This window comes from Equus asinus, chromosome 3, assembly GCF_041296235.1.
Source record: "Equus asinus isolate D_3611 breed Donkey chromosome 3, EquAss-T2T_v2, whole genome shotgun sequence".
Taxonomy (NCBI): Eukaryota; Metazoa; Chordata; class Mammalia; order Perissodactyla; family Equidae; genus Equus; species Equus asinus.
Window position 1 is genome coordinate 127746508 of NC_091792.1, and position 26621 is coordinate 127773128.

The window sequence follows — 26621 nt, forward strand, 5'->3', positions numbered from 1 at the left end:
GGGGAAATCTATAATATATATGAGTATATTTTTAGTTTACAAATGCAAAGGCCTTCCTTATGACTGCCTCTTGCCTAAAATAAATGGAAAAGGGAATTTCTAGCTAGTTCCTCTTCGTGACAAGCCATAGTCTCACTAAGTTTTATTGAAAAATCTAAGACCCCACAAAGGTGAAGAGATTGGTTCCCTTGTTCACCCAGCTTGTTCCAAATTAGGACTAGTTTTCCAGATCCACCTCCACCCCTAAAACCATAGTTTAATTCAGTTACTCACTTAATGAGCTTTCATGCGGTGGTTAATAGATGTTAGTTATTGGGGATGCACAAGCAAATAAGGAATGCTTGGCCGTGGCGCTCTGAGTGTCACTGTCTGAACAATTCCTTAAGGAAATCTGAAGGAACCCAGAGGAATAACTCACGAACTTGGTCCAAAGGGAGTTTTCAGAGAGGTGAGAACTTTTGAAATGAGCCACAAAAGATTATTTTACCAGTTAAAGAGGAGCAGAGGTCTTTTTTTAGGGAAAAAGAATGGGCACAGTGATACCGTGGGGGTCTCTGCAACTGAAAGCTATTCTTCTGAAAAATGCTTTTCCCAACCCTGATCGTTGGAGGACTACAGGGTTTTTAATGTATTTAGAGTCAGAGTGATATCACTTCCTCCTTGGTCTGAGCTTCTAGTCTTTGTTAAAATCAGCTGGGGTTAGTGTTCAGTAGGAGTTGTGGATGACTGCCATTAAAACCACGCTGGTGAGGCCAGTTTCAACATGTCAGAGCACAGATTCTGCTAGGATGCTGCCGTGGCTTTAAATTCAGCTCTCATGGTCTTAGGGGTCATCCATTTTGGCTTCTTCCTTGGCTATTTTAAATGAGACATGTTGATTATGTACTCTGGTTTTGATATGATTGAAATCTGTTTTTTTAGGTAGACCATAATATTGAACTTAGCATTTAAGATAATGAATTTTAAACCAAGAGTGGTTTTCACATCTTTCTTTCTTTTTTTTTTTTAAAGAGCAGAACCCATTTTTCCAAACAAAATATTGCCTGAATCATGATGTATATAGCAGATAAAAGTAAAGCTGCTCTGGTTAGAGGCGGGGGTAGGGGGATGGAGAGAAGCCCCAGGTGGGCCCTCCCCTCAGCCTCTGTCTTGCCCTCATCATGGCCCTACTCTGGGGCTCCACTGAGCACAGTTTAAAGATGCTATAATATGGGGCCAGCCTGGTGGTGTAATGGTTAAGTTCGTTTGCTCCATTTGGGTGGCCAGGGGTTCACAGGTTCGGATCCCAGGCTTGGACCTGCCCACCACTCATCAGGCTGTGGTGGTGTCCCACGTACAAAAAGTAGAAGAAGATTGGCACAGATGTTAGCTCAGAGCCAATCTTCCTCACACAAAAAAAAACACGCCAAAAAAAAAAAAAAAAGAACACCACATAATAGTCCATCTTTGCATGAAGTTTTTAGAAAATGTGCTTCTCAAGAGTTACTATAGACATCTTCCTTCATTTTTCAACAAAAGATCAGAACATCATTGTGGTCATATAAGGATGTTTCTGAAATATTTGAATTAATGATGGAAAATACCATTGACACATTAGCATTACATTAAAGACATTCAAAATTTGAAAGATTTGTAGAGTTTTTCCTGAAAACAAGAATATTTTTAATATGTTACAAAATAAGAGAAAGTTTTGTAAAATGATTAAGGTTGTGCTTTTAAACCTTACTCTCTATCTTATCCTCCAATATTTATTCAAACAAGTAATTCAGTTTTTGAAATTTGGTTAAAGACTTATTCCCTTGGTGGCTGTAACTCCTAGCATAAGCTGAAAAAAAGTATCCAAATAGGCCAAAAGCATCCAAGAAGAGAATGACATTTGTCCTCTGGTGCAATGCTTTGTTACTTTCCTACCCCAGTGCAGCTGAGCGCTAGGATGCATTCCCATCACCCTCTGGGGCACACGAAAGAAGAAAGGATGTGAGAGGTTTGAAAAAGTCCTCCAGATATTGTTATCCCCATTGACAGTCACTGTGAGACGAGAGGATGTAGGATTTTTACATCCATCTATAAAAATCATCTCTGCTATGAGGTTATACGGTTTGGGCTCCAACACTTGCATTCAGATGGTAAATTTTTCAGGATTTAAAAAAAAAAATTCTTATGAGTTTTTTCAAGATGTTACTGAAACATCTTTTTTCTGTTACCAGATATAGGCCAAGAAGTGACATTTATTGCTAGGAAGGCAAAATTGTTCAGGAATAAGAAGGTTCACATAGTTAAAATGCAAAAGGGGTTATTAGAATCAGATCGGACACTTGAAGTGTCTTGACCCAATTTGAGAAGGAGAATTGTAGCATCACTTCAGGTTTTGTGGACAGTAATGCCTTCTCATCTCTTCTCGTCACCACCGGGGAGAACTTCCAGTCATATTCTTTCAGACGACGAACTTGACCCGTTTTACCTTCTTTAACCTCATTCTTTTGAAAGACAATGTATTTGGACTTGTAGTTTTAGATGATGAAAGCACTTATAGTTTGTTGGTCTATATTTTTTAAAATTTGATTATTTTTAAAATTAAATTAAGAATTCATTTATTTGTGTTTAGTTAGGAAAAATGCAAATAAGTAACAGAACAGTTATGAAGCTTTATGCTTCATTAGCAGTGGTTTCTCTGAAATTGCACACCTCCTTCTTTGATCTGCCACTTTACATTTATTCTAACATATTTCTATGACATGTAGATTATTTTTTTGCTCATATTCATGGTATGCTGCTGGGTTTCTTTGAAAATTAATAGTACAGAGGGCTCTGATCTTACCACAGAAGATTTTATAATTAAACCATTGGTTGAAATACGAAGGTGTGCCTTCATAGTAAATATGGTTTTTTGAAATTTTTTAATATTTGCTTCAATAGAAAGATGCAATTATATCTTTAGCATTGCATACATTATCTACTAATCACTTGTAATGTGTATGAAAGCAGGTTATTTTTCTTGAGCATTACAGGAAACAGAGATATAATACCTGTCTAGATTGGGCAATGATTGGAGCAGTAATTCCCTGATGATAAAACTGGTCTTTCTCTCTTGTTATGAGGCATGGATTGCAAAATATTTTTTTAAAAAAGGAAAATGTATCCAAGACTTGTATCTGTTAAAGTTTTTTTTTTAATGGATTATGGGTCAGAGAGGATTATTTCTGAGCTTAAGCGTAATCAGAAAGCTGTAATTTTGGCATCATCTAGCTCTCCCTTGAATCGGATAGAAATGTTGTATTTTACATACCTTTTGTTATTTATGATTATGTAAATCCTCCATTAGATTGTAGCTTCATGAGAGCAGGGACCATTTTTATCATATTCCTCTCTATCTCCAGCGCCTGCCTGTTATGTTAATCACCAAATAAATATTTGATGAATAAACAAATGATTCAGTTAAATAGTTTATTCAGAAGCTAAATTTATTTAGTATGTGCTTGCTTAATGAAAGCCTGGCCCCTATGACTAATACAGTTCATACTTTCTATACGTTGAGAATGTTGATATTAAATGTGTTGTCACTCAGGATTAACTTAGGGATATGTTAGAAAAAGAGCTAATAATTTTAAAGAGTGCATTGTTTAGAAATTTAGACTCAGTCTTTTAAAAACCTGTCTTCCAAGTTATTTAATATATGAATATGAGACTCACGTGGTTGGAAAGATTCAACAATAAATGCCTCAGGCCATGGCAGGTTCTGTTCTGGGCTCAGGGGCACAGCAGGGGAAGAAGATAGAAAAATCCCAGTCTTCATTTTAGTGGTGAGAGCTAGGCAGTAAAATTATGAACTGGAAGATATCATTCCAGTGAGGGCTTGGTGCCCTGGGCACTGAGGTAAGGCACTAAGATAGGACAGTGAGGTGTACCGATCCTTTTCTACATTATTTCCTTTACTCCTCCCCAAAGTATGGTTGACATTTCTGGGATTTTTTAAAGACTGCGTTGATGTGGCATAATATAGGTCAACCATTACATTCAGTGTGACTAAATACAACAGTTTAGCACCCTCTGCAACATGTGGCAAGTGGTTTAGAGGATTCCTAACGAAATACAAAACTTAATGGAAAACAGAATTTTTCTTGAACATCTATGGCTGCCAAGTTCACAGTAACTTCTGTATTAGAAAGGAATGCTTTTTCAGATAAAACTACCACTTCTATTCTTAGTAGCTGCAAATATCACTTTCATTTGTACTAAAAAATGAAATGTACTGGATGAAAATTTATATGATGTGCTGGTGATTTCGTGGTTTAAAATTCCAGTAGTTTCCTGTGTTACTGTTTGCTTAAGAACATTTGCAGCCTGTCAGCTCATCCGCTAATAAGACCAGTCACTTTTTGAGCATTTACTAAGCTCGGAGGCCTCCACTGTTTACCATGATTATGTAATTCAAGGGCCTGTAAAGTGGGGTATACAAGGTGATCCATTGGGGTGAGCAAGAAAATGTCAGAACTTCTGTTTCTACTTGTGTTTTACCTCATCTTTTTTTTGCAATTTTCTGTTTTTGCATTTTATAATATACATAGTTCATTAGTATTAACAGAACAAACGTGTTATACAAAAATATACCTATGTCATAGGTAAGTACTCAGCAGTTTTTCCTAACATACTACTAAAAATGTTTGAAATAACTGATCTAATTTCATCCTTAGAACAACCCTATTAAATCCGTATTATTAGCCTTCTTTTGCTGATATAGAAATTCCTAGGTTAAGTTACTTGCTGAAGGACACATATCCAGTGGTTGGCAGAACAGGGATTCAAATCCCAGTTCTGTCTTAATTCCAAATCCCCCATTAATAATCGGTATGTTATTCCACCATCTTGGTTTAGGAGAAAGGAAGAATGTACGTAAAATGTTGGAAACTTGAAAAGAAAATGGAACCAAGTCTGTAGTTGTGGAATCACTGGGCCTGAGGTTGGGAGGCATTGGTGCATTCAGGACACATCCACTTAGTAAATGTAGCCTCTGTGTACTCTACGTAATGTAATTGTACTCTGTTTTCCTTAGAAATAAAGGCGGAAAATGTTTTTTATGATTTTCCCTCAAGTGGTCTTTAGAATCTTAGTTAAAATACTTAAGATTTCCTTGGATCTCTAATCGCATAGTTTCTTCCTTCTGGCCTGATAGATTTCTTATTACGAACTCTTCGTGGTAGACTTCCCACACTGGGTATTGCTGTCTTCTCACTTGGATAAGATAGATGTGTTGTTTTTGCAGGCTACACCCAATTGCCTCTCAAATCCTGATTCTTTTCAGCTGGTTGTATGAATTCTGGCCTTATTTGGCAAGCCTTGGCTGTGTGAGAGTTCAAATATGATTTCTGTGGCTCAAAAAGTACCAAGTTCAAACTTACTTCTTGGCCTTGGAAAAATTAACTGGTTGCATTTCTCCAGAAGCAGGCAAATGAGCCATTCCAGTGATTTAATGCTCTTCGTCTGATTGTACTGTAGCCCAGCTTAAACTGAAATGAAAGAGATATGAGATTCACTTTTAAATAAAACCCCTTTGTTGTGTGCTAAGAGATGTAGAGAAGAGAAAGCACAAGAGGGAAGAAATGATACCCAGTGGAATGCAGAACAGAGAGGAGCCTGGCCATCTTTGAGAGGCAGCATTGTAGAATGACTCTAAGAATCCCATAGCCACCAGTGTATCTGTATTCCAGGGTTACCGCATTTTAAAGCTCAAGAGGATGATGATTGCAGTAGCCTCTTACCTGGTCTTGAGGCCTCCATTCTTCATAATCCACGCCCAGTCGGCCACTAGTGAGCTTTCTGAAACGTAAATCTGAGCCTGTCCCTCCCCTTCTAAAATTCTTCCCCAGACACCCTGTGCCTTGGGAATCCACAACATAACACACAGACCCTTCAATTTTTGTTCCCTGCCAGCTTTCCAGCCTCATCTTTTCCTGACTTAATACTCAAAGTTTGAGATGACCGACTTAATTTCATCCTCAGAACAACCCTATTAAATTAGTATTTTTTAAACTACCACCACACCTCACTTCATTTATTGTTTCCATATTGACTAAATGGCAACTTCTCAAACACAATATGCTTTTGCATACCTCTGTCTTTGTACATGTGATTTCCTCTGTTTGGAATTCCTTCCCTCATCCTTCCCCACCTCTCTCAATTGCTTGGCTAACTCTTGATTCTTCGTTTAGAATTTAAGGTCAAGTGCTAACTGGTGTTGGATGGATTTTTTGAGCCACCCAGACTAAGAAGATACCTTTTTTCTGTTTATCCTTTGTACTCACAGGAAATTTTGTGTTTACTTTTAAGATAGTGTATAACAGACAATAATGTGATTATTTGGGGAAAGCATTGTTTCTCTCAGATTGTAATCTATATTACAGTTAACAGACTTTTTCTGTAGTTTGGGATTGCCAGGAGAGGAGAGAGAACTGGGACCAGAGGATGTAAGGTCAGGCTAAGAAGGAAAGGTAGGAGTTGGACAAGGAACTATCCAGAGCAATTAGTCAGGTTGGAGCCCATGCAGACATGGGCTGCTCACAAGTATTCTCTGTCAAGGATCTGCAAACTCCAGCACAAGGTCCACATCCACTCACTGCCTATCTTTGTAAATAAAGTTTTATTAGAACACGACTACTCCCATTTGTTTAGAAATTGTCTTTGGCCGTTTTCATGCTACCACAACAGAACTGAGTATTTGCAGCAGAGAATATGTGGCCCTCAAACCTTAAAATATTTACCATCTGTCCCTTTACAGAAAAATTTTGTCAGCCGTGCTCTAGATAAGCAGTTCTCATAATTAGATCTTCCTATCAGCAGCATTGTAACCATTGCACGTTTCCCGGCATCACCTCAGACCTACTCAATGAGAAATTCTGGGTGTGGTGCCCACCAATCTGTGTGCAATAAGCCCTTCAGGTGATTCTGAAAACCACCGCTCTAGATTCCTGGCCCTGTGGTTAATTACTTGGGACTTGACTATAGCCAGACAGCTAGGGTCTAGGGGAAACAGATGCCAGTAAAAGGAAAGGAGTACAATCAGAAAACAAGGTAGGAAGGAATCCAAAGATGAGTCTTTACTGATGCATTCTGAAGTATAAATTCCAGGAAGGAGGGAACTCATTGTATCCCACTGTCTTGCCCAGAACTAATCTGCTCAGTGTGTATTTGTGAGTGAATGCAGGCATGCATGTGTGCTTGAAAAGGAGCCTGTTCCAAAAGGTGACTCTGGGGCCTGCAGGTGGAAACGGGGAAATAGGTACACCTGGCAGAGGTGGCCCAGGACTGAGACTAAAACCCATTCATGGGAACACAGTACTGAAGACTGAAGAACAGAGACAAATGTTTAAAAACCTCATTTGAATAAAATTCTAACTTTCATTTAATCTGTTTTACTCCCCATTCACTGCCTTTGGGTGTGTATTGACTCCTGTTGTTTTGCTGTAACTGTTGTAGCTCAGCTATACCTCTACTTGACCTTAGATCATTTACCCAACCTCCCCGAAGCTATTAACTGGATTAATAAAGCATTTAGGAGTGTCTGGTACATTTTCCCTGTTAAGGAAATATTTCTTCATCTTCCCAGTCACAATTTTATTTCATATTAAAATAGAGGTTACCAAATGTTACCAGTATTTACCCACATTTACTCCAGTGATAAAACCTTGCTTGCTAGTATTATTTCTTTATTTGTCTTTAAAGAAACTTCTGCCAAATAGTCCATGTTGTAATCTGAAGCCTAAATTGATATGAATTAGATTATTACACTTTTTCTTATTTGGGAGCGTATCACAAACTTTTTAAAAAATATGAAATAATCTAAGCACTGACAAAATATTTGCTCATATGGAAACAGGTCATTTTGAGGTTCAGTTATTGAACAAAATATACATGTATTGGGAAAAAACAATTTAAAAATCTGTCATAATATGTTTTACCATACAGTTATTAAATACTCTGTGTGAAGCTTTTTATCATCACCAAGGTAGAAATTTTACATTTATATGCCTTTTTTAAAACTCTGCATACATTATGAACATCTAAAAGAGAAAATAAGATTATTGAGGGCTTTACTGGATGAATAAATATTATTTCATGATTTTTCAGTGATAACTAAATCTATATTGTGTCAAAGAGTCATCAACCTGAAAACTTTATAAACTTTTGGCATAGTGACATTTTGAAAGTAAAATTAGTGTTTGGGTTTTTTTTTTTTTAATTCCATAAATGCCATGGGAATTTTATCATGTTTCAACACTTGCTGAATATGTAATTCCCATAGTGCCCATTAGTGGCCATCTGTGTAAGGTAATACATGTTTGGGATGAAATTGATTATAGCCTAAACACTCATGTGTTATGATCAGGAAAAGCACGCAAAGTTCAAATCTTTTTTCCTGATGATCATTATGTAGCTGAAGATATTAATTTCCAGAGGCAGAGCAACCTATCACTCAAGATCCTAATCTCACAGTAAGTGACCCCAGGGTCAAAGGAAAGAAGGCTGCAGTGCCTTGCACTAAAATTAATAAGTGCTGGGGCTGGCCCCGTGGCCGAGTGGTTAAGTTCGCGCACTCCGCAGCAGGCGGCCCAGTGTTTCGTTAGTTCGAATCCTGGGCGCGGACATGGCACTGCTCATCAGACCACGCTGAGGCAGCGTCCCACGTGCCACAACTAGAAGAACCCACAACGAAGAATACACAACTATGTACCGGGGGGCTTTGGGGAGAAAAAGGAAAAAATTAAATCTTTAAAAAAAAAAAAAAAATTAATAAGTGCTGTACTTGAGGAGCACTTAGGATAAAGGGAAAATATTTTTTTATGCTTTTTAGTATAAAAAGATTGGCCCTGGGCTAATATCTGTTGCCAGTCTTCCTCTATTTTGTATGTGGGACACCGCCACACATGCCTTGATGAGCAGTGTGTAGGTCCACGCCTGGGACCTGAACTGGCAAACCCAAGGCCGATAAAGCGGAGCACAGGAACTTAACCACTCTGCCCCGGGGCTGGCCCCTACAGGGAAAATTAACAGGCTTTGGAACATGGTTTTTTCTCTATAGCCATCAAAGTAGACCCTCTGCAATTTTGCTGAATATTCAGAAATGTTTCATTACCCTTTTTAGAAATTCATTTTCATAGCCACCAGCACACTCCAAATTTACCTACTTATGGAACTTTTCTCAGCATCTGCATTACTGGCCTTACCTCTTTGTCCCTTATATTATTTTTGTCTGGTTTGAAAAATGTTTCCTTTTTACCTGTGCAAAACCAGGTGCTTTCCTTCTTTCAAATGTGTTTTCAACGTGATCTCCCCAGTGCAGTCATTTTATTTTTTATTAGATTTGTGCAGGGTAATGTATGCTTGTATGCTTCCTGAGCTCATTTCTCCACTTAAAGTAGAGCGATATACAAATATACCTGTTTCTAAATTTCTAAGGAATGTGTATTCACATCTTGGCTCTCACATTGTCTAGTTACCACAAGGTTTTGTGAAACATATTACAAAAAATAACTTTTTGGTTTAGAAAATTTTGAGAGCTTGTATTACTGAACTATCCCCATGATCATTTAAAAATCTTATCATGTCTTCTGTAGAATATTTAAGATTTGAATGCAGTGATATCCTGATCTTCCCTTGGATGTGGGCCAGAATGATTTAGCTACAAATGCCCTGAAAGTAGCTGAAAAAATTGGTAGAATCGTTGTCTAAATGTTGAAATACAGCAATTGTGATCCTGGCATAGTTGATGTTGAACTGTTCTCCTCCTTTTCATTCTCGAACTTCTTGATGATAATTATTCATCAGGTTATGATAGATTTCAAATCTGCTTCCCATTAAAGATAATAAAATAGTACTATCTCCATAAAGAAGCAAATTTGCCTTCCTGTCTTATATATTGGAAACTAAGAAGTCATGCATCAAGTGTATCTAATAGCTGTAGAAGTTATTTGGAATATATCAAAAAGAATATGGTCTAGATTGCAGCAATACTTTATAACGTGGCTTTTGGATTTTTTTTTTTTTTTGGTCATCTACTCATTCAGCAAACATACTGAATGCTGACAGTCAGTGTTATGGAAATGCAATGTATAAAGTTGAGCTAGACATAGTCCCTACTCTTGAATAAAACTACCAGAATCTGACATTTAAACAGTTAATATGATAGACTAAGGGTTGTAAAGATGAGCAAATTTCTATCAGAGCACAATAGAGGGGAAAACTTGTCTTACTTTCTTTACTTAAGAAGTGAAAAAAGCTTCAAAGAAGCAGTAACTTTTGAGTTTGGCCTTACAGGACAAGCCAAGTTTTGCCAGGCAATGCAGTGGGGGATGTGTGTGTGTGTGTCTGCATACATATGTACACGTGTAAATACATACACACAGGTACATACAAACGCTAATGCATATGCATGCCCATCTATATTTGAGCGTTATGAAAGGACTGTTGGCTGGCTAATTTACCACCCGCTCCCATCCTCCTCCTTCCTTGCCCCCTCCGCTATAGTGGCTGGAAAAACTAAATACTAATAGTTAGGGATGGCCATATTTGGAAATATGCTGAGGACTTTTAGAAACACTTTTGCTTTTCAAATAAGAGATGGCTACAGTTGGAATTACCCCGTTATTCTTGTCTCCAATGTGGCTGTTAAAATTAGAGTTGTGACAGCCACCTGGAGACACTGAGAGAGATCTGGGAATGAGTTTTGAGGTATGGTTGAGCCACCAATCTAATGTCCACCACTACCTACTTCAATACTACTTATGGAAGGAAAACTAAATCTTTAAGCCATTGTTAGTCCGATTTTTCTTTTACTTGTAGCCAAAAGCATTTCTAATTAATACATGCATAAGCTACACATATACACTCTTTCATGTCTGTGTGTACGTTTGACTTTATTTTCTAGGCCTACCAAGACTTGAGACTAATTTTAGACTTCCATTTTAGTGAAAAGTAAACAGAACTTAATGTTAGAGGAAAATACCAAATGGAATGCTTAATCTTTGTTATTATCAAACCAGACACTCTCCTTAGCATTTAATTTCTGTTGTATCCATTCTGTCCTTGTTGGATATTTTAAATAAAAACTGAAGGAAGAGGGGAGAAAAAAATTGAGAAGAAGGATAAATACTGAAGCGGATTATGCTGGAGGTTAGGTTACAGGGAAAACCTGAGAACCGGTTGGTTGTGGCTTGCAGAGCACTGTTGGGAAGAGTGTCCTACTAGTAACAATGCCTGGTCACACGATGGAAAGACAGGTTTAAATCTTAGTCCATCACTGTGCATTCCTATGTGTTTAGGACCAAGAATACCTTTACTTGTGTCTATTTGGCACTCCAAGTTTCCCTAACAGCCAAAGATTGTTCTCTTTTTTCTTCCATTTAGGAATATGAGAGTAGAAACCATTCTTTTTCTTTGTGAGAGATTAGAACAGCTTTCTGAAGAGCGTCTTGGTTGTATTCAGTCTTGTATGAAAGATACATCTAATGAGTGAGAGATCTATAATGAACTCTGAGCTTCTACCATGCAAATGTGGAGCAATGTGAAAAACACTCAGCCTGTTCTTTCTTACAGAGACTAATGCTGTCACTTTGGTCTTGCTCTCTTCTTCAACGTTTCTAATTGTATTATGCGTATACATTGCCTGACAGCACATCAAACGACAGGTTAATAGTATCAGCAGATATCCTTACTCTTTTTTGAACAGGTCAACAAGATTGCTTCTTCACTGTGGTGATCTTCCATAGTTTTTGTTTTTGTTTTTGTTTTTAGTAGGTGCCTGCTCCCTTTTAACTGACTTTTAACTGACTTTATGCTTTCTCCCTTCTATATGTGTGTGGCTTTTTTTTTTTTAAAGTTAATTTTCATTGAGTGTATGATAGTTTACAATCTTGTGAAATTTCAATTGTACACTATTCTTTGTCAGTCGTGTTGTAGGTGCACCCCTTCACCCTTTGTACCCACCCCACACCCCCCCCTTTCCCCTGGTAGCCACTAATCTGTTCTCTTTGTCCACATGTTTAAATTCCTCATATGAGTGGAATCATACAGAGATTTTCCTTCTCTATCAGGCTTGTTTCACTTAACATAATTCCCTCAAGGTCCATGCATGTTGTTGTGAATGGGACGATTTTATTCTTTTTTATGGCTGAGTAGTATTCCGTTGTATATATATTTATACACCATATCTTCTTTATCCAATCGTCAGTTGATGGGCACTTAGGTTGCTTCCATGTCTTGGCTATTGTAAATAATGCTGCAATGAACATAAGGGTGCGTGGGACTTTTGGAATTGCTGACTTCATGCTCTTTGGGTAGATACCCAGTAGTGGGATGGCTGGGTCATATGGTATTTCTATTTTTAATTTTTTGAGAAATCTCCATACTGTTTTCCATAGTGGTTGCACCAGTTTGCATTCATGTGTGGCTTTTTTTTAGAATCAGTTCCTTATCTTAGGGAGGAGTAAGGTAAGACAGGTAGCCTCAGGGACCTCAGTCCTCTACCAAAACTACTGGATGAAAGTCAGGGATCTTCAAGAAAGAAAACTCAATGGGATAGTTGGAATTTACATGAAATCCATGAATTATTATTTGGTCTCTAATTTAAAAACATATACACACTTCAATTTTTTGTTCTTAAAGAATCTAAACTGGTTTTCTTCTTTAAATATTTGCCTCTTATTTTCCCCAGAATCTTCAGCTCCTTGGAGCTACAGCCATCGAAGATAAATTACAAGATCAAGTGCCTGAAACCATAGAAACTCTGATGAAAGCAGACATTAAAATCTGGATCCTTACAGGGGATAAGCAAGAAACTGCCATTAACATTGGTAATATACCTATTCAAACTTTAAATCATTGATATATTTCAGGAGCTCGATTTGAGATATTTTAAGATTTGAAAGATTTGGTATTTTGAGTTTTCCATAGCGGTAGTATTATTGGGCTTATCTCTTTCCTCACAGCCCCAATACCTCTTTAAAGTTACAGTGGTTATATTTACAGCCAAACTTTAGCTCTTGCAATCAGATAATGCCCTCTCTCACCTTTGTACCCACTCCCACCTTCCATCCATAATTGACACACATAGATAGCATTTCTGCAGTTGTCTGTGAAAGTCTGTTGATTGGGCTTATGGCAGGCTTGTGTATTGACATTTGTTTATGTGATCAAAGGTTATTTCTGAAATGGGAAGTAAGAAGATTGCCAGTTTTCATTCATCCTACAGTTAATTCCAGTTTTTTGGAAAGAGCTTGTATCAGTCAGCTCAGGTCGCCGTAATAGAATACCACAGACTGGGTGGCTTACATGACAGAAATTTATTTTCTCACCATTCTAGAGGCTAGAAGTCCAAGATTAAGGTGTCAGCAGATTTGGTTTCTTCTGAGGCCTCCCTTTCTGGCTTGCAGATGGCTATCTTCTCACTCTTTCTTCGCCTTGCCTCTCCCATATGGATGCGCCCTCCTGATGTCTCTTCCTCTTCTTGTGAGGTCACGAGTCCTGTTGGATTAGAGCCCCACCCCATGACCTCATTTAACTTTATCTCCTAAAGGCTTTGTCTCAAATGCAGTCACATCGTGAGTTAGAGCTTCAACATCTGAATTTTGAGGGGGCACAATTCAATCCATAACAGAGGAGAAAGTTGATATTTGGTGTTAGAGGCCTATAGTACCAATAATAAGCAGGAAAATAGCACTTTTTTTCCCCAAATTCAGTTATAGTAGGTTCCCTGAGCACTGTAAACCCTGCCGTAGATTCCATCTCTGGATATTAATGATATGAATTACTTGCGAAAGTCTCTCAGAGTTGGAGAAACCATTTCAGAGGTGTTGACAACATGAAACTACATTTTTAGAAAGTCATTTTTTACGATCATCTATCTAAAAAGCATTTAGCTAATATCCCTTTTAAAAGTATTAGTAATCACAGTATTCTGTAAATATAAAACAACTACGAAGTTTATAGTAAATTGATGTCATTAATAAAGGAAAATGAATTTTTAGAAAATACTAACTAGTAAAAGTTTAAATCTACAAGCCACACAAGTTGTTAATTTTGATGATAAAAACTATCTCTGGTGTAAGAGACGAAATGGAAAGGAAATGTGCGAGAATACAGAATGCGTTAGAATTGGGAGACCTGAAAAACACAAATATGATAGAACAAACGACTACAGAGAAAGGGAGAATATATGGTGGTAAAGAGTAATATGTGAGGAAAATAAGCAATTTTGAAAATAGTCCAGGATATGTAACCCTTTTGAAAGATCCTATGAAAAGAAGAATATGGTGGTGGTTTCTCATCACATTTAACTTTTAGAATCTTGGGCCATAACTGTTCCTAGAAAAAGGTAGGTAAGATTCATGCATTCAGCAAATGGTTATGGTGCCTTTGGTGCCAGGCACCAGTTAAAAGCAGGGAATAAAACAAAATCTCTGCCCTCCTAGAGCTCAGCTCCTAGTCAGGGAAGCAGATGAGAAAGTAAATGAGAAAAACACCTAGTGTGTTAGATGGCAATAATTGCTATAAAGAACAATAACGCAGGAAAGTGAGATAAGGCATTGCTCAGAACAAGGTCAGGAAGACCTCACTGAGAAGGTGACATTTGAGGAAAGACCTAAGAGAGAAGAAGGAGCTTGTCGCTTGGATGATTAGGGGAGGCTGTCTTCTGTTCTAGGGAGAAAGAGCAGAAATGCCAAGGGGGAGAATAGAAGAAGGTCAGCAGTGTAACAGAGCCCAGTTTGGATGGGATGTTGCATTTACCCCAAGCGAGTTGGAAAACCATTGTATGGTTCTGAGCAGAGGAAAGACATGATCTGACTTTCCTGTGAAAACAATGAGTCTGATTGCTAGACTGAGAATGGACTTGAAGGGAAGCAAGTGTGGAAGCAGAGAGGTCAGTGAAGAAGCTGTTAGACATTAATCCAGGTGAGACAAGGTGTTGGCTTGGACATTGATGGCAGAAGTGGAGGTGGTGAGAAATGGTTGGGTTCTGGATGTATTTTAAAGGTAAAGCCAACAGGATTGACTGATAGATTAGATGTAGGGTGTGAGAGGAAAAAAGGAATTCAGGGGTAACTCCATGCTTTTTTAACCTTAGCAGCTGAAGGTGGGAGTTGCCATTAACCAAAATGGGGAAGAGTGAAGGAGGAGCAGGTTTTCTGAGGGGAGTCAGGAGCTTGTTTTTGGATATGTTAAGTTTTGCCTGTTTTACACCGAAGTGTCTGCTATTAAGTAGGCACTAGGATGTGAGAGTCTGGAGTTTAGGAAAACGGTCTGAGTGGGAAAGATGAATTTTAGAATGGTCGACATTGAGATGGTATTTAAAACCAGGGATGGAATGAGATCATAAAGAGAGTGAGTATAGATGGTATTGTTTTAAATGTGATGGCATTATTTTAAATGGGAGACCAGTCAGCTGGGTTGCCTGTTTTTGTCCAGCCATATTCAGCTGTATGTGAACAGGTGCAGAGTAGGCAGAGTTGGATTTAATCAGTGGGTGATTTTGCCCTGCAGTAAGTACAGCAAAGCAAGAGAGGGCAGGAAAGTAGAGGATGTGATGACTGTCCAATGGCAGAGAGACGGTGGTGGGATCAGTGGTCCAAGAGCCAGACAGCCCTCTTGCACCATTCCCCGGAATCAGCCATCGGCCCATTTTCTGCTCTTCGTGTTGGTCAGCATGATGGATATTCCATGTACATTTGTAGTTTTCAGGAAATTGAGAATCATTACAACAATCTCTTTCCATACTTATTTATCAAGACAGCTATTGTCTTTGTATCATATCCCTCCTATAGCAAGAAAGAACATTTCGTTTCTAACTGCCTGCAAACCTGGAAAACAGCTGCTGGGTATCATCCTCATAAAATAGATAAAATTTTAATATTATGTAATAAAATAGATAAAATTTAGATATTTTTATAGTATTATTACTTTAACATCTTCACCTCTTCTCTCTAAAGAAATTAATTATATCAATTAATTACTCTATGTTTGGACATAGGACACTCCTGCAAACTTTTGAGGAAGAACATGGGAATGATTGTTATAAATGAAGACTCTCTTGATGTAAGTAAAATTATCTTTTTTTAATCTTTTAATGTAATCATCTTATAGTATTTTATTTTATATTCAGATAGCTGTGGAAATATTTTATCTTCCAGAGGTTAAAAGATACCTTATTATGATTGTTCTGTAACATAATGTGCTGTAACATAATGTGCACTGTTTTGAATCACATTGATGTAAATAGATCCAGTTTTGTGTCTGTGACAGCTAAAATAAATTGCTAAATGATTTGCTTAATGATGTGAGACAAAAAAGCTGCTTTACAAAAACGCTATGTCTGGAAGTTGCTGACTGACTGCAACTTATTCGTATCTATCTGGGTATTTTATATATTAAGCATTTAATATCTGCTTTAGCTTCCAGTATTAATCTTTTGCTTCTTTAAAAAAATTGGTGAAAGCTATTAAACAACGCAAAATAACCAGTCCTAATAGAAAAGTTGGTTTTTGGGTTTTTTTAATGTCCTAACTTCTGGGCTGAAATATTAATTTCTAGGATGTCTTTTTTCATGGCTGTGATCACATGAAGTTATATTTGGGAAAGACTTGTTAGATATACAGTGTAAAATAGAAGTTAGCAAAAATTATGTAGGTCAAATGACCTGTAAGTATTTTAAAGTAAAGGTGGCTTTTTGTAATTTAAGGTGGAAGACAAAACAGGAGAGAGGTGATTATACAACTGCTTAAAATAGTCACTGTGACGCAAAGAGCATAGCAGAGAAAACCTGATAATTAAGGATGTTGGTGAAGCCGAGAGGCCAACTGTGTTGAAGGGATGGTGAAGAGGCAAATATTTAGAAGTCAAGTATAGACTAGGAATTATGTGTAAGAACTATTTGACTTCAGATTTTTAAGTTGGAATGATGATCTCTTAATTACTTGATCTCAAAACAATCCTTGTGATACTTTACCCTTTCTTGTGAAGTCTGTGAGCAACTTGTAGCCTGAAGAATCATATATGATTCTGCAACTAAAAGAGTGGTTTATGCCTTTTACTATTGGAGAAATACTTTTTTGTGAACTAAGCTTTCTTTTATCCTAAAACATAAACCAAAAGAAGCTAGCCTGTGGTTGGAAGACTTTCGTTTTTATTTATTCATTAATAGGCCCTCTGCTAGGCACTGATGAGTTTTAAATTTGGCAGTAATCGGTCTTATCTGATATTTAAAAAGTAAAGTGATTAGAAATGTCCTGAGCAATTCAGGTGACAGTTTGCTGTGGAAGATCACAGGCGAACACTGTGGCTGAATGGATTACACTAATTTGTCCAGCTCTGGACTGCGGGACTGCCAAGCATTCTTGCCCTGCTGTCTGGGGAAGGTTTTTCTCCCAGGGCGTTAAGTGGTGACTTTACAAATCTGGCTGTTTGAGGTCAGGCTCTCTGTGGTGCACTCATTTGCTTCTCAGCAGGAAGGGAAACATCACTTTGGGTAGCTCCTTCAGATCTTGTCTCCTAAAAACCGGGGCTGAGATTTCAGGCAAATCATTAGATGTGCTAGAATGCCTGTAAGTAAATCATTATTTTTTCATTGGCATGGAAAAGAAAAGCATCCTGTGTGTTCAGATTGTACTGATAATAATAAAATATGGGATTACCATTCCATCAGCACAAAGAATAATTAACATTTAGGTAATAAACTTAGGAACATAATGTCTTAGGAAATAAATCGTGCGTGTGTGTTTTGTCAAGTGACAGTTTTAATGAATGTACTCAAATTATTCTGTGAAATAGCACAGTGGTTAAAAGCACAGTTCTGCCGTAACCTGAATGTAGGACCCTGGGAAAAATCAGTGGCTATTCAGCAGTTTTTAAAATCTTTAAATAAGCATATAAAACCAAACTACAGTTGAAAATACAAACAAACAGAATGGAAGTCTTGCTCTGCAGATCTGCTATGGAAATCTGATGGACTTTTCTCCCTCTGCCCATTCCCAGCTCCTTTCCTAGCAAGAGCAGCACCCCCTGCTGGCGTGATGCCCGAGATCAAAGCTGGGTATTCTGACCCCGTTACCCACCAAGCCATTGTTAAATGTTGGCAGTATCAGCAAAAGAGTTTCTTAGAAAGCTTAATCATATTTTTTTCAATTTAAAAAGTAAGAATTTCATGGATAAGCATCATTAAGAATCATCTAAAGTTGATCAAAATCTATTAGACACTTGTAATCAATAGATAATTTAGGTAATTTGTATAATTTTCTATCATACTACTTTGAACCACTTTATTAGGGGTTCTGATGATCTTGGTATGAGGCATTTCCTTACGGGTCTGCAGAGGCAGGAATTTCAGATTACTGGCTTGAAGGGTGCATTGTACTTCTTCCCTCACTCCACAGCCGTGGTCAGGAAGTATCCCACAAGCTTCTTAGAAACCCCTTCCACTTAATGACCTAGATCCAAGGATTCTTCTAGTATCTTGTTTATATCTTTAGTTTGTCATAAAGTAATTTGTTCAAAGTCTGTCTGTTAAAACTGGAAACATCTAAAAATGTGAGCTAAGAACTGGAGAATCTCATATGTGACCTATCTTTAGCTTCCAGGGTCTAATTAAGGTCTTTCAAAATGTACTAAAACAATTCTGGACAGATTGGACTTATGTTATATTAAGGAGTGTGACTGTTCTGTTATTCAAATCCCCCATAGCATACCAACTCTGTGAATCTCTGGAAATACTTTCAGGCAACTCCAAATATGTATATATGTATTTTTGAATCAATATGGTCTAGCCTTCTTCTAAAAGGTAGAAAAGTTTGAAGACTTATTTCACTGATATAGCTCAAGATTTCATTCCCCTCATCTGGAAAGTCTAGGGTATGTGGGAGGGACTGTAATCTTTTAAGCCATTTTCTTGAGTCTCACATGATGTACCCTTAACCTTGGTCTCTCCTTCTAGCATCTCTCTTATTTGGAGAGTTGTGGCATCTGTCCTGGGACATAGAGCTAGATCGTAAATCTGTTCTTACTAGTTTTCCTCCTCCTTCCTACTGTCTGGCTTCCCTAGGAAACCAAAAGAAGCAGAAAGGAAAATTATTTACTACATACTTATTGAGTCAACAGGAATGATGGTTAAATATGTATGCAGAGAGCTCGGAGGACTAAATTTCCTCCACTCAAAGTCAAAAGGCTTCCAGTGTTGCTAAGTTTAACTCCTGAGAAACCCTCCCCCTGCTCTCCTGCTGATCATCTGTGCTCCGTTTTGCTGGATAGTTTCTACTGCCGTTGACATTCACATTCAGCCTGATTAGGAGTCAGCACCTCATATATGGAAAGTAGTGTATGGATCCCAAGAGGAAATGCAGCTTTCTGACTTTCTGTGAAAAGGAACTCTGCCACCCCTGCAGGGTTCTATGCATTGCCGTTACAGCCATAAGAAAAACACTAGTTTACATTTATGAAGTACTTATTTTTTGTACCTGGTACTGGACTAAGAACTTTACAGGGACAATCACATTTACACCTGAAAACGTTAGTAGGCAGATCCTATTATGAAAGGTTAACTTGACTTCCAGGAAGCAGCGCTGAAGGACGTATCTCAGTCACTGGATTCCAGAGTCAAAGCAGATAGATTTTTCTGGGTCTCACCTGCCAGCTACTCTTGTAAAACAAGAGTAATAATAATATCTATCTCTAGGGTGTTATCGTGAGGATTAAACAAAACCTTTTATTTACTTTTTTCTTTTTTTACACATTGGCCCTGAGCTAACATCTGTTGCCAATTTTTTTTCTTCTTCTTCTTCTTCTTCTTCTCCCCAAAGCCCCTCAGTACATAGTTGTATATTCTAGTTGTAGATCCTTCTAGTTCTGCTATGTGAGACGCCGCCTCAGCATGGCTTGATGAGAGATGCTAGGTCCACACCCAGGATCCAAATGGGCAAAACCCTGGGCTGCCAAAGCGCAGCACCTGAACTTAACCACTTGGCCACAGGGCCAGCCCCGAAAATGGTACCTCTAAAAACTTAGTAGCAATGCCCGGTGTTTAGTGTGCACTTAAGAAATATGAACCATTATCATGATCATCATTATTATTACTTCTTTTAGCATTATTATTCCGGGAGTCGAGGAGTTCCTCATTGCCAGCTAGTGTAAGAGGTGATTTCAAACAGCCACCCTTCTCACTACTTAAATTTCTCTGCTTAATTTGATAATATGACCCCAAACCAACCTAGGTTTGATTATGGATACCAGTGTTCCCCCTCACTGATGTCAATGAGTTGTTAGCCACATTTGACATTAACAAGCATAAGAATATATATTTTTCAACACCCTGGTAAAAGAAAGCCCTTTATGGGATTGCTCTTTTTCTCCTAGCTGAATTTGATTTTCTAACATCATGGAAGCTTCAAATATAACTTATAGGGCATTCATACATAAATGGTGAAGTTGTCGTCTGTACCCTTTTAAGCTCAACTTAAATGTGTTATGCAGACAAACCTCCCTGTTTGGGGAACCAGCCACTGTGCAATGGCCTCTGAAAGGAATCCAGAATAAACAAGTGATTGACTTGACTCCAGAAAAGGAGGAGAAAAAAGAGAATTGGGGCTACTTTAGGTTTTGCCTTGATATGTCCCATGAGTCTAATACAATACATTTTGTATTGGTTTAAAAAATAGTTTAGGCAGGTTTTAAACCACACTGTTTTCCACCATTACCAGCATGGAGCTGTAGTATTGTGAATTTTCTTTTACTATTAGCAAAGTAGTTTCAGCTTTTTGGCCCCAAAATTTTAAGGGCTTAGTTTAACTTTTAAGGTGTTAGTATCCCTATTAGAATCAAAGATATGTTTTCATAATGTCCCATTACAGGATGATTGTTCAAATACTGTCTGGCACACTGCTTCCTCCAAGAAGCTTTCAATGAAGAAAGCCAACTTCGTTACATTTGAAAGAAATGGGTTAGTGAAAAATGTAAACATGGCAAAAAGTGAAAATAATATATGAACAAATAATCTTTCTTTCTCCTTTCCTCTTCTTTCCTCTGATTTAGGTCAGTGTCTGCCACAAGCCAAAGTATGTGGTTGAAAAAGTGCCATCAAACCCATTGTTTGGTCTCATAAGAATTAAATGTGTCCCCTTTTCTTAACCAAAATTCAGTAATCTTGGCTGTGTGCAGAACCCTAAGTGAAGTTGTTCTCAAATTCATAGTGTTTCTGCTTGGAGAAATTCTTCCTCCTCCCAAGCCTGAATATTCTTTATCTCTTTTTTGGCTAAACATCTAAAGTCCAAGAGTGCCCTGAGACCTAGAATTACAGATAAATGCTTTCTAAGCAGTCTGCCCACTTGCCAGTCTCCCACAGCTTGTTGAATTTTCTGAGAGGAGTAGGCCATGCCTTGTGACTTTGTTGCATCTTTGCCACCCGTATCTTTTGATGAGTCAGCACAGCCATCACATTGACAGCGTATAGGAAGCCTAATACGTGACAGGTATATCTGCATACGTTAGTCTCTGCTCCTATAGTGCTGACGGTGTTTGTGTCAATTACAGATAGAGACTTTGAGTTCACATAGCTAGGAAGTACAGGATCCTGAAATTTCAACCTACGTTACTCTAAGTCCAAAGCTGTTTTTCCTTGTTGTTTTTAAATAACCATACCTTCTCCAGTGGCAGCAGAGACTCAATCACAGAAGGAAGCATTCTGGGAAACCTCCCTTACATTTTCTGATTTTTCCCTACCTCCTTTCCCACTCATACCAGGACTACAAAGCAGCTAAAGGAGGGATACCCGTCTGGAAAATGGTGGTGCTTGGGCATCCTGCATTTATGGAATGCAGGAAAGGGCCCTATATTTAGTTTTACTAATACATAAATTGTACATAAAATTTTATTGAATGTACATATGAAATAATGGAAATGGTGTGCATTTGGGATTTGCACTGAGAAAATTCAGAAGCTAATGATTCTTCCGTATTCCTATATTAATTAGTTCAAACAGTTAGGAAAGTGGGCCCAACGTTAGCTCTCTTTGCGGTTCTGGGTAACAGCTTCTCACAGGCCCTGGTTGTTACTTTCTCCGAAACGTTGATGTGGTAATTTGCTTATTTTCAAAAAAAAAAAAAAAAAATGGTTGTATATTTTGAGCCGCCTCTTCCTGGCTGAATTAAGACAATCCGAGAGACTGGATGTCTGCCGACCCAGTTTCTCCAGAATGTTTCCTTCTGCGTTTGAGTCACTGCCGCCACAGAAGAATATTTAACACAAGCTCAAAATAAGTGTTTAGGAGGCTTTCAGTGGTGGTTTAAAATAATTACCATGAGGGCTTTGGTAAAAGCCTTTATCCACACAACTATTTAAATTATATAATTATATCCCCTACCTCACTCTTCCTTCCTTTCCCTGGATCTTGCTTTCTTGGTTGCGTGCCCCCACCCCAAACCTGAAACATAGACCCAGATTCACACTTCTCTGCCTCTCTCTCTAGTGTACCCTAAGTGAGACTAGATGTCTCACAAGGGGTTATTTGCCTGATGGAACCTATCATAATCCCAAATCCCAAACCTCTGCCCAGGGGCCAAGAGCAATTTACCCAGCACTGCAACTTCCTCTTTTACTTTCTTCCATTTTGTAACCCTTGACCTTTTTCAGATGGCATGACCCTTCTGGGAGATTGGACCACTTCCTCAATTACAGTGTTTTATATCTACTCCCGCCCTGGAAAGTCTGTATCTGTGTATCAGCAAAGCATGGAAATTTTTTTTTTTGTCTCTTTCCCTCTCCATTATATTTAGTAATATGTATTGATTAAATGCGTTCACTTGGCTGCCTTCCACTAAGCTATTCTGAAGGACCTCTTTGACCATATGTTTTTAATGATTTCACCTTCTGTCTGCCCTTACCCATTTTGAAAAAATTACTTTATGTTGTTTTTGTTCTGTATGAATATGTTTTTGAAAGTTATGTTCTAGTATAGTCTGGGAGTTTAGAAACACCAAGGCTTTTTGGTCAAAAACTATGTCCAGTGGAGCTAGTGATCCTGACTGGGATGCATACTAAATGGACTAGGTGTATATAAGTATAGTTTTTCTCTACTCTCAGGCGTACCTTCTTTACAACTTACTACAGCCTGCAGTAGCTAAAAGAGTAGTTGATATATGTGTTGCATTGGGTATATGGAATGTCCAGTGTTCCACTGAATCAACAACACATTGTCGAAAAATAAGTATTACCCAATGGTTTATCCATGTTGCTATTATGGGAGTCATAACTCACTCTTTAAGAGCATGCTAACATTGTCCATACTTGATATGGTCATAATGTATTATTAAGAATGCCTTGGAATGTTCTGTTAATTTGTAATTTTAGGGTGTGAACATTTGGAGAGTGTAAAAGTAGAGAAAGAATGAAACATTATTTGGCCATAAATTTGTAAATACCTTGTGTCTTAAATGATGATGAAGTGGGGCCGCAAACCACCAAAATAGCTAATAAAATATACATTCGTTTAAGATTCTTATATATATCCTCTTATTTGACATTTTCAATTAACTTATAGTAGGTTTTAAAAGGTAAACCCTTAGCAAACTAAAGTTTTTTCACCCCCCCCCGTGAATATTTATTTCTGTGCTTTTAAAAACAATCGGTACCTAAGAAGTTAAGTTGGTAGTGTTATATCTGAAGGACAAGCTAGCAAAACAATTCCTCTGTGTTTTCTTTATCATTAGTTACCTTAAACCTGGTATTTATGAAGTGCTCGTTTGCATATAGTGCTATTTCATGTAACTTAGAGTACTACTTTATGTAACTTATACATATATATATATATATATAATTTTGTATTCTTTATGGAAGCTTGAAGTGTAGCATATATATTGATGTGGTCATCGATGCAAAACATGTAATCAGAAAAGAGAAACACCAAATCAGTCTGTAACTTTCAAGCTGTTCTCCTCTTGAGTTATATCAGGTTGGAGATAGAAATTAATAGGGAAAAGAAAAACAGTCTGAGTTATATAAATATTTGTCCTCCTACCATGTACCAAGAGCTATGTGCCATTTGAGAAAAGATAAGTCTATCTTTTCTAGAACTGTGGGAAAAATAGGTTTCCAGATACTTTTTCTATAGAAGTAGTAGCTGGTAGAGTTGAATGTTAGCAATCAAAAGGTAGATTGAAATAAAATTGCCATTGGAAGATTTCAAAAGGAAACTTAAAATTATCTCAGTAATATACCACTTGGATGGCACTAATGTTGTGCAGTGTTTGACAGTTTGCAGATCATTCCTCCTCATGTGTTGGCACCTCTGTTACACCTAATGTCAGAGGAAGGGAAAGAACTAGTCTTCCTTGGGTGTCAACTCTGACCCAAGCACTGGAGAAGGCACTTGACTCAGAAGTAGAGTTAGCACATTTCATCACCACAATAACCCTACAAAACAGATATTAACCCAATCTTACAAATGAGAAAATTTTGATTCAGAGGAGTTAAGTAACCTGCCTGAAGAAAGATAGCCATAAATGGCAGAGCAACAATTCAACCCGAGCCATTCTGATGCCATATTATTGCCTTCAAGAGTTAGTAAAGTCAGTGAAAACAGAAAACTGTGGTGCTGATACTAAAGTACAAAGTGCAGGCTTCATAAGCTTAAGGCCATTCTGACAAGGGTGGAAGTTGTGTTTCTTCCAAAAGTGATTCATCATTAGCCCAATTATATGCTTATTTCCCCTAACTGGGGTTGAACTCATGACGGAAAAGAACAAATCCAAGAACAATGAAATACATTGCTAAATGTTGTGTCTGAAAGTCAAAGTGTAGTTCAGAATGTTGATTTTTTTTTTTCTGGGAATGGAATCCTCCTTATAATGTTACGTTTATTATTTGACCTGCACACATTTAACAAACTCCCAGGAATAAATATAAATGCCATGTGCTTATTTGAATTCAGACCAAAACACCAACATATGCTTCGAACTACACAAGTATAAATATACTTTCTTCCTTTAACTTTTGCTGTTTGGACTTAGCTTTGCTGATGACACCCTCTGGGATATAGATGAGTGATCGCACATTATTTACTGTTACTATAAGTAATTGGAGCCCCAGAGCAAGGTGTGGAAGCCACGACCATTAGGTGTTGCATGTCGGACTGTTTCTCTGTAATCTTCACCTCGTCTCTGCTGGTTGGACTTAGCTAACCAGTCTTCTAATCAGAGGCTAGAGGCTTTTATTTTCCTTTCCTTAGGGATATTCACATTCTCCGCTAGGGTGTTCCTTGGATGTGTTCCTAAGTAAGACTATTTGTCCTGTAAACCTCTGAAAGAAAGCAGGAAGAAAACCAAAAGGCTAGAAGCTGAAAAGGGCCATTTTTATGCAGGTGCTTTCTGCTACATTGCATTTTGGGCCATCAAAAACATAGTTCTTAGGTGGCCTAACATGTTCTTTGCACATCTGGCCTTTCGGTTCTTTAGACTGATCCAAGGAGAGTTTTTGCCAAAATGAAAATGACATCTTGCATACTGTGATACTTTCCAAACAAATCAGGGCTTTCTGTTTATTTCACTATAAAATTGTGTCAGATTTCATTGTCATGGTTGCCCCCTGTGATTTTTATCAAGGGTTTCCTTGATAAAGGTCATGTAAAAGTAATGTAAAAGATTACCATAAAGCTGCCAGTCTCTGATTTCTTAAAGATTGTTGTTGTTTTATGAACATGTTATCTATTTTGCCAGGCTATACCATAAAGATTCTCACGGAACTATTAAGGCTTTCTGGTCAGAATTATCTTGGTGAGAAATTCTACTTGGCCTAATTATGTACTAACCATCTTTCTTTCTTTTTCTTTTCCAAGCATGTTTCTTATAAACCAAATAAACATTGTTTACTTATCATTGGCCTACTGTTGAACAACCTGGCTTGATCACTAAGTATAGTCTAGACATCTATTCTATTCATTAGACTGTTTATATTATTTGAGACAGAAGTAGATGTTGGATCATAACTTCCACTTTGTTCTCCATTTCCTCTGTAATAGGATAAACACATTAATGTTTTACTTATTGTTCTAATTAAATGTATCCAAGATTATACAGGAGTTCCACAAGCAGCAGAAAACAATCCTCAAAATAGTCACATGAGAAAACCATTATGACTTCCCACAAGATATTCTCCAATCTTTAATGATTTGATTATTCTCTCATTACCAAGCTTTTATTCATTGTATTTCATCTCTTCATCAAGAGCCTCAATCCCAAAGAGAAGTAGACATACAAATAGATAAGCTACTATACATCATGCTACATTGTATAAATAAAAACAAGTATTTGGAGAATCCAAAAGATGGAAGTATTCCTGTCACCTGGAGGACTCAGGAAAAATAGAGTCAAGGGGACGTTTCTTGGTTTATTTGTTCCTTGTTTTTAGTCTGTAGTCTTAAAGGAAAAAAAAATAGTGACAGTGGGGAGAAAGAAGATGCAAGAGAGAAGTGGGAGGAATAGAGGTGAGAAAAGAAGGCAGTTCTTCCCCCTGACTCAAGAATTAGGGAGGATTAGGTAAAGGGCAGTTTTGATGTTAAGAGAGGAAAGTTGAGAGAATTCTTTTTAGTATAAGTGTTCTCA

General features: G+C 37.7%; 1 protein-coding gene across 5 annotated transcripts in view; it reads left to right on the forward strand.

The window, feature by feature from the left end:
- Positions 1–26621, forward strand: part of ATP8A1 (ATPase phospholipid transporting 8A1) — a 221318-nt gene that overhangs the window by 121162 nt on the left and 73535 nt on the right. For all 5 annotated transcript variants that reach the window (XM_070505963.1, XM_014857150.3, XM_070505962.1 and 2 more), the window contains 2 exons: positions 12704–12842; positions 16016–16080. In XM_070505963.1, coding sequence (XP_070362064.1) covers positions 12704–12842; positions 16016–16080 — 204 coding nt within the window. The remainder of the gene's footprint in view (positions 1–12703; positions 12843–16015; positions 16081–26621) is intronic.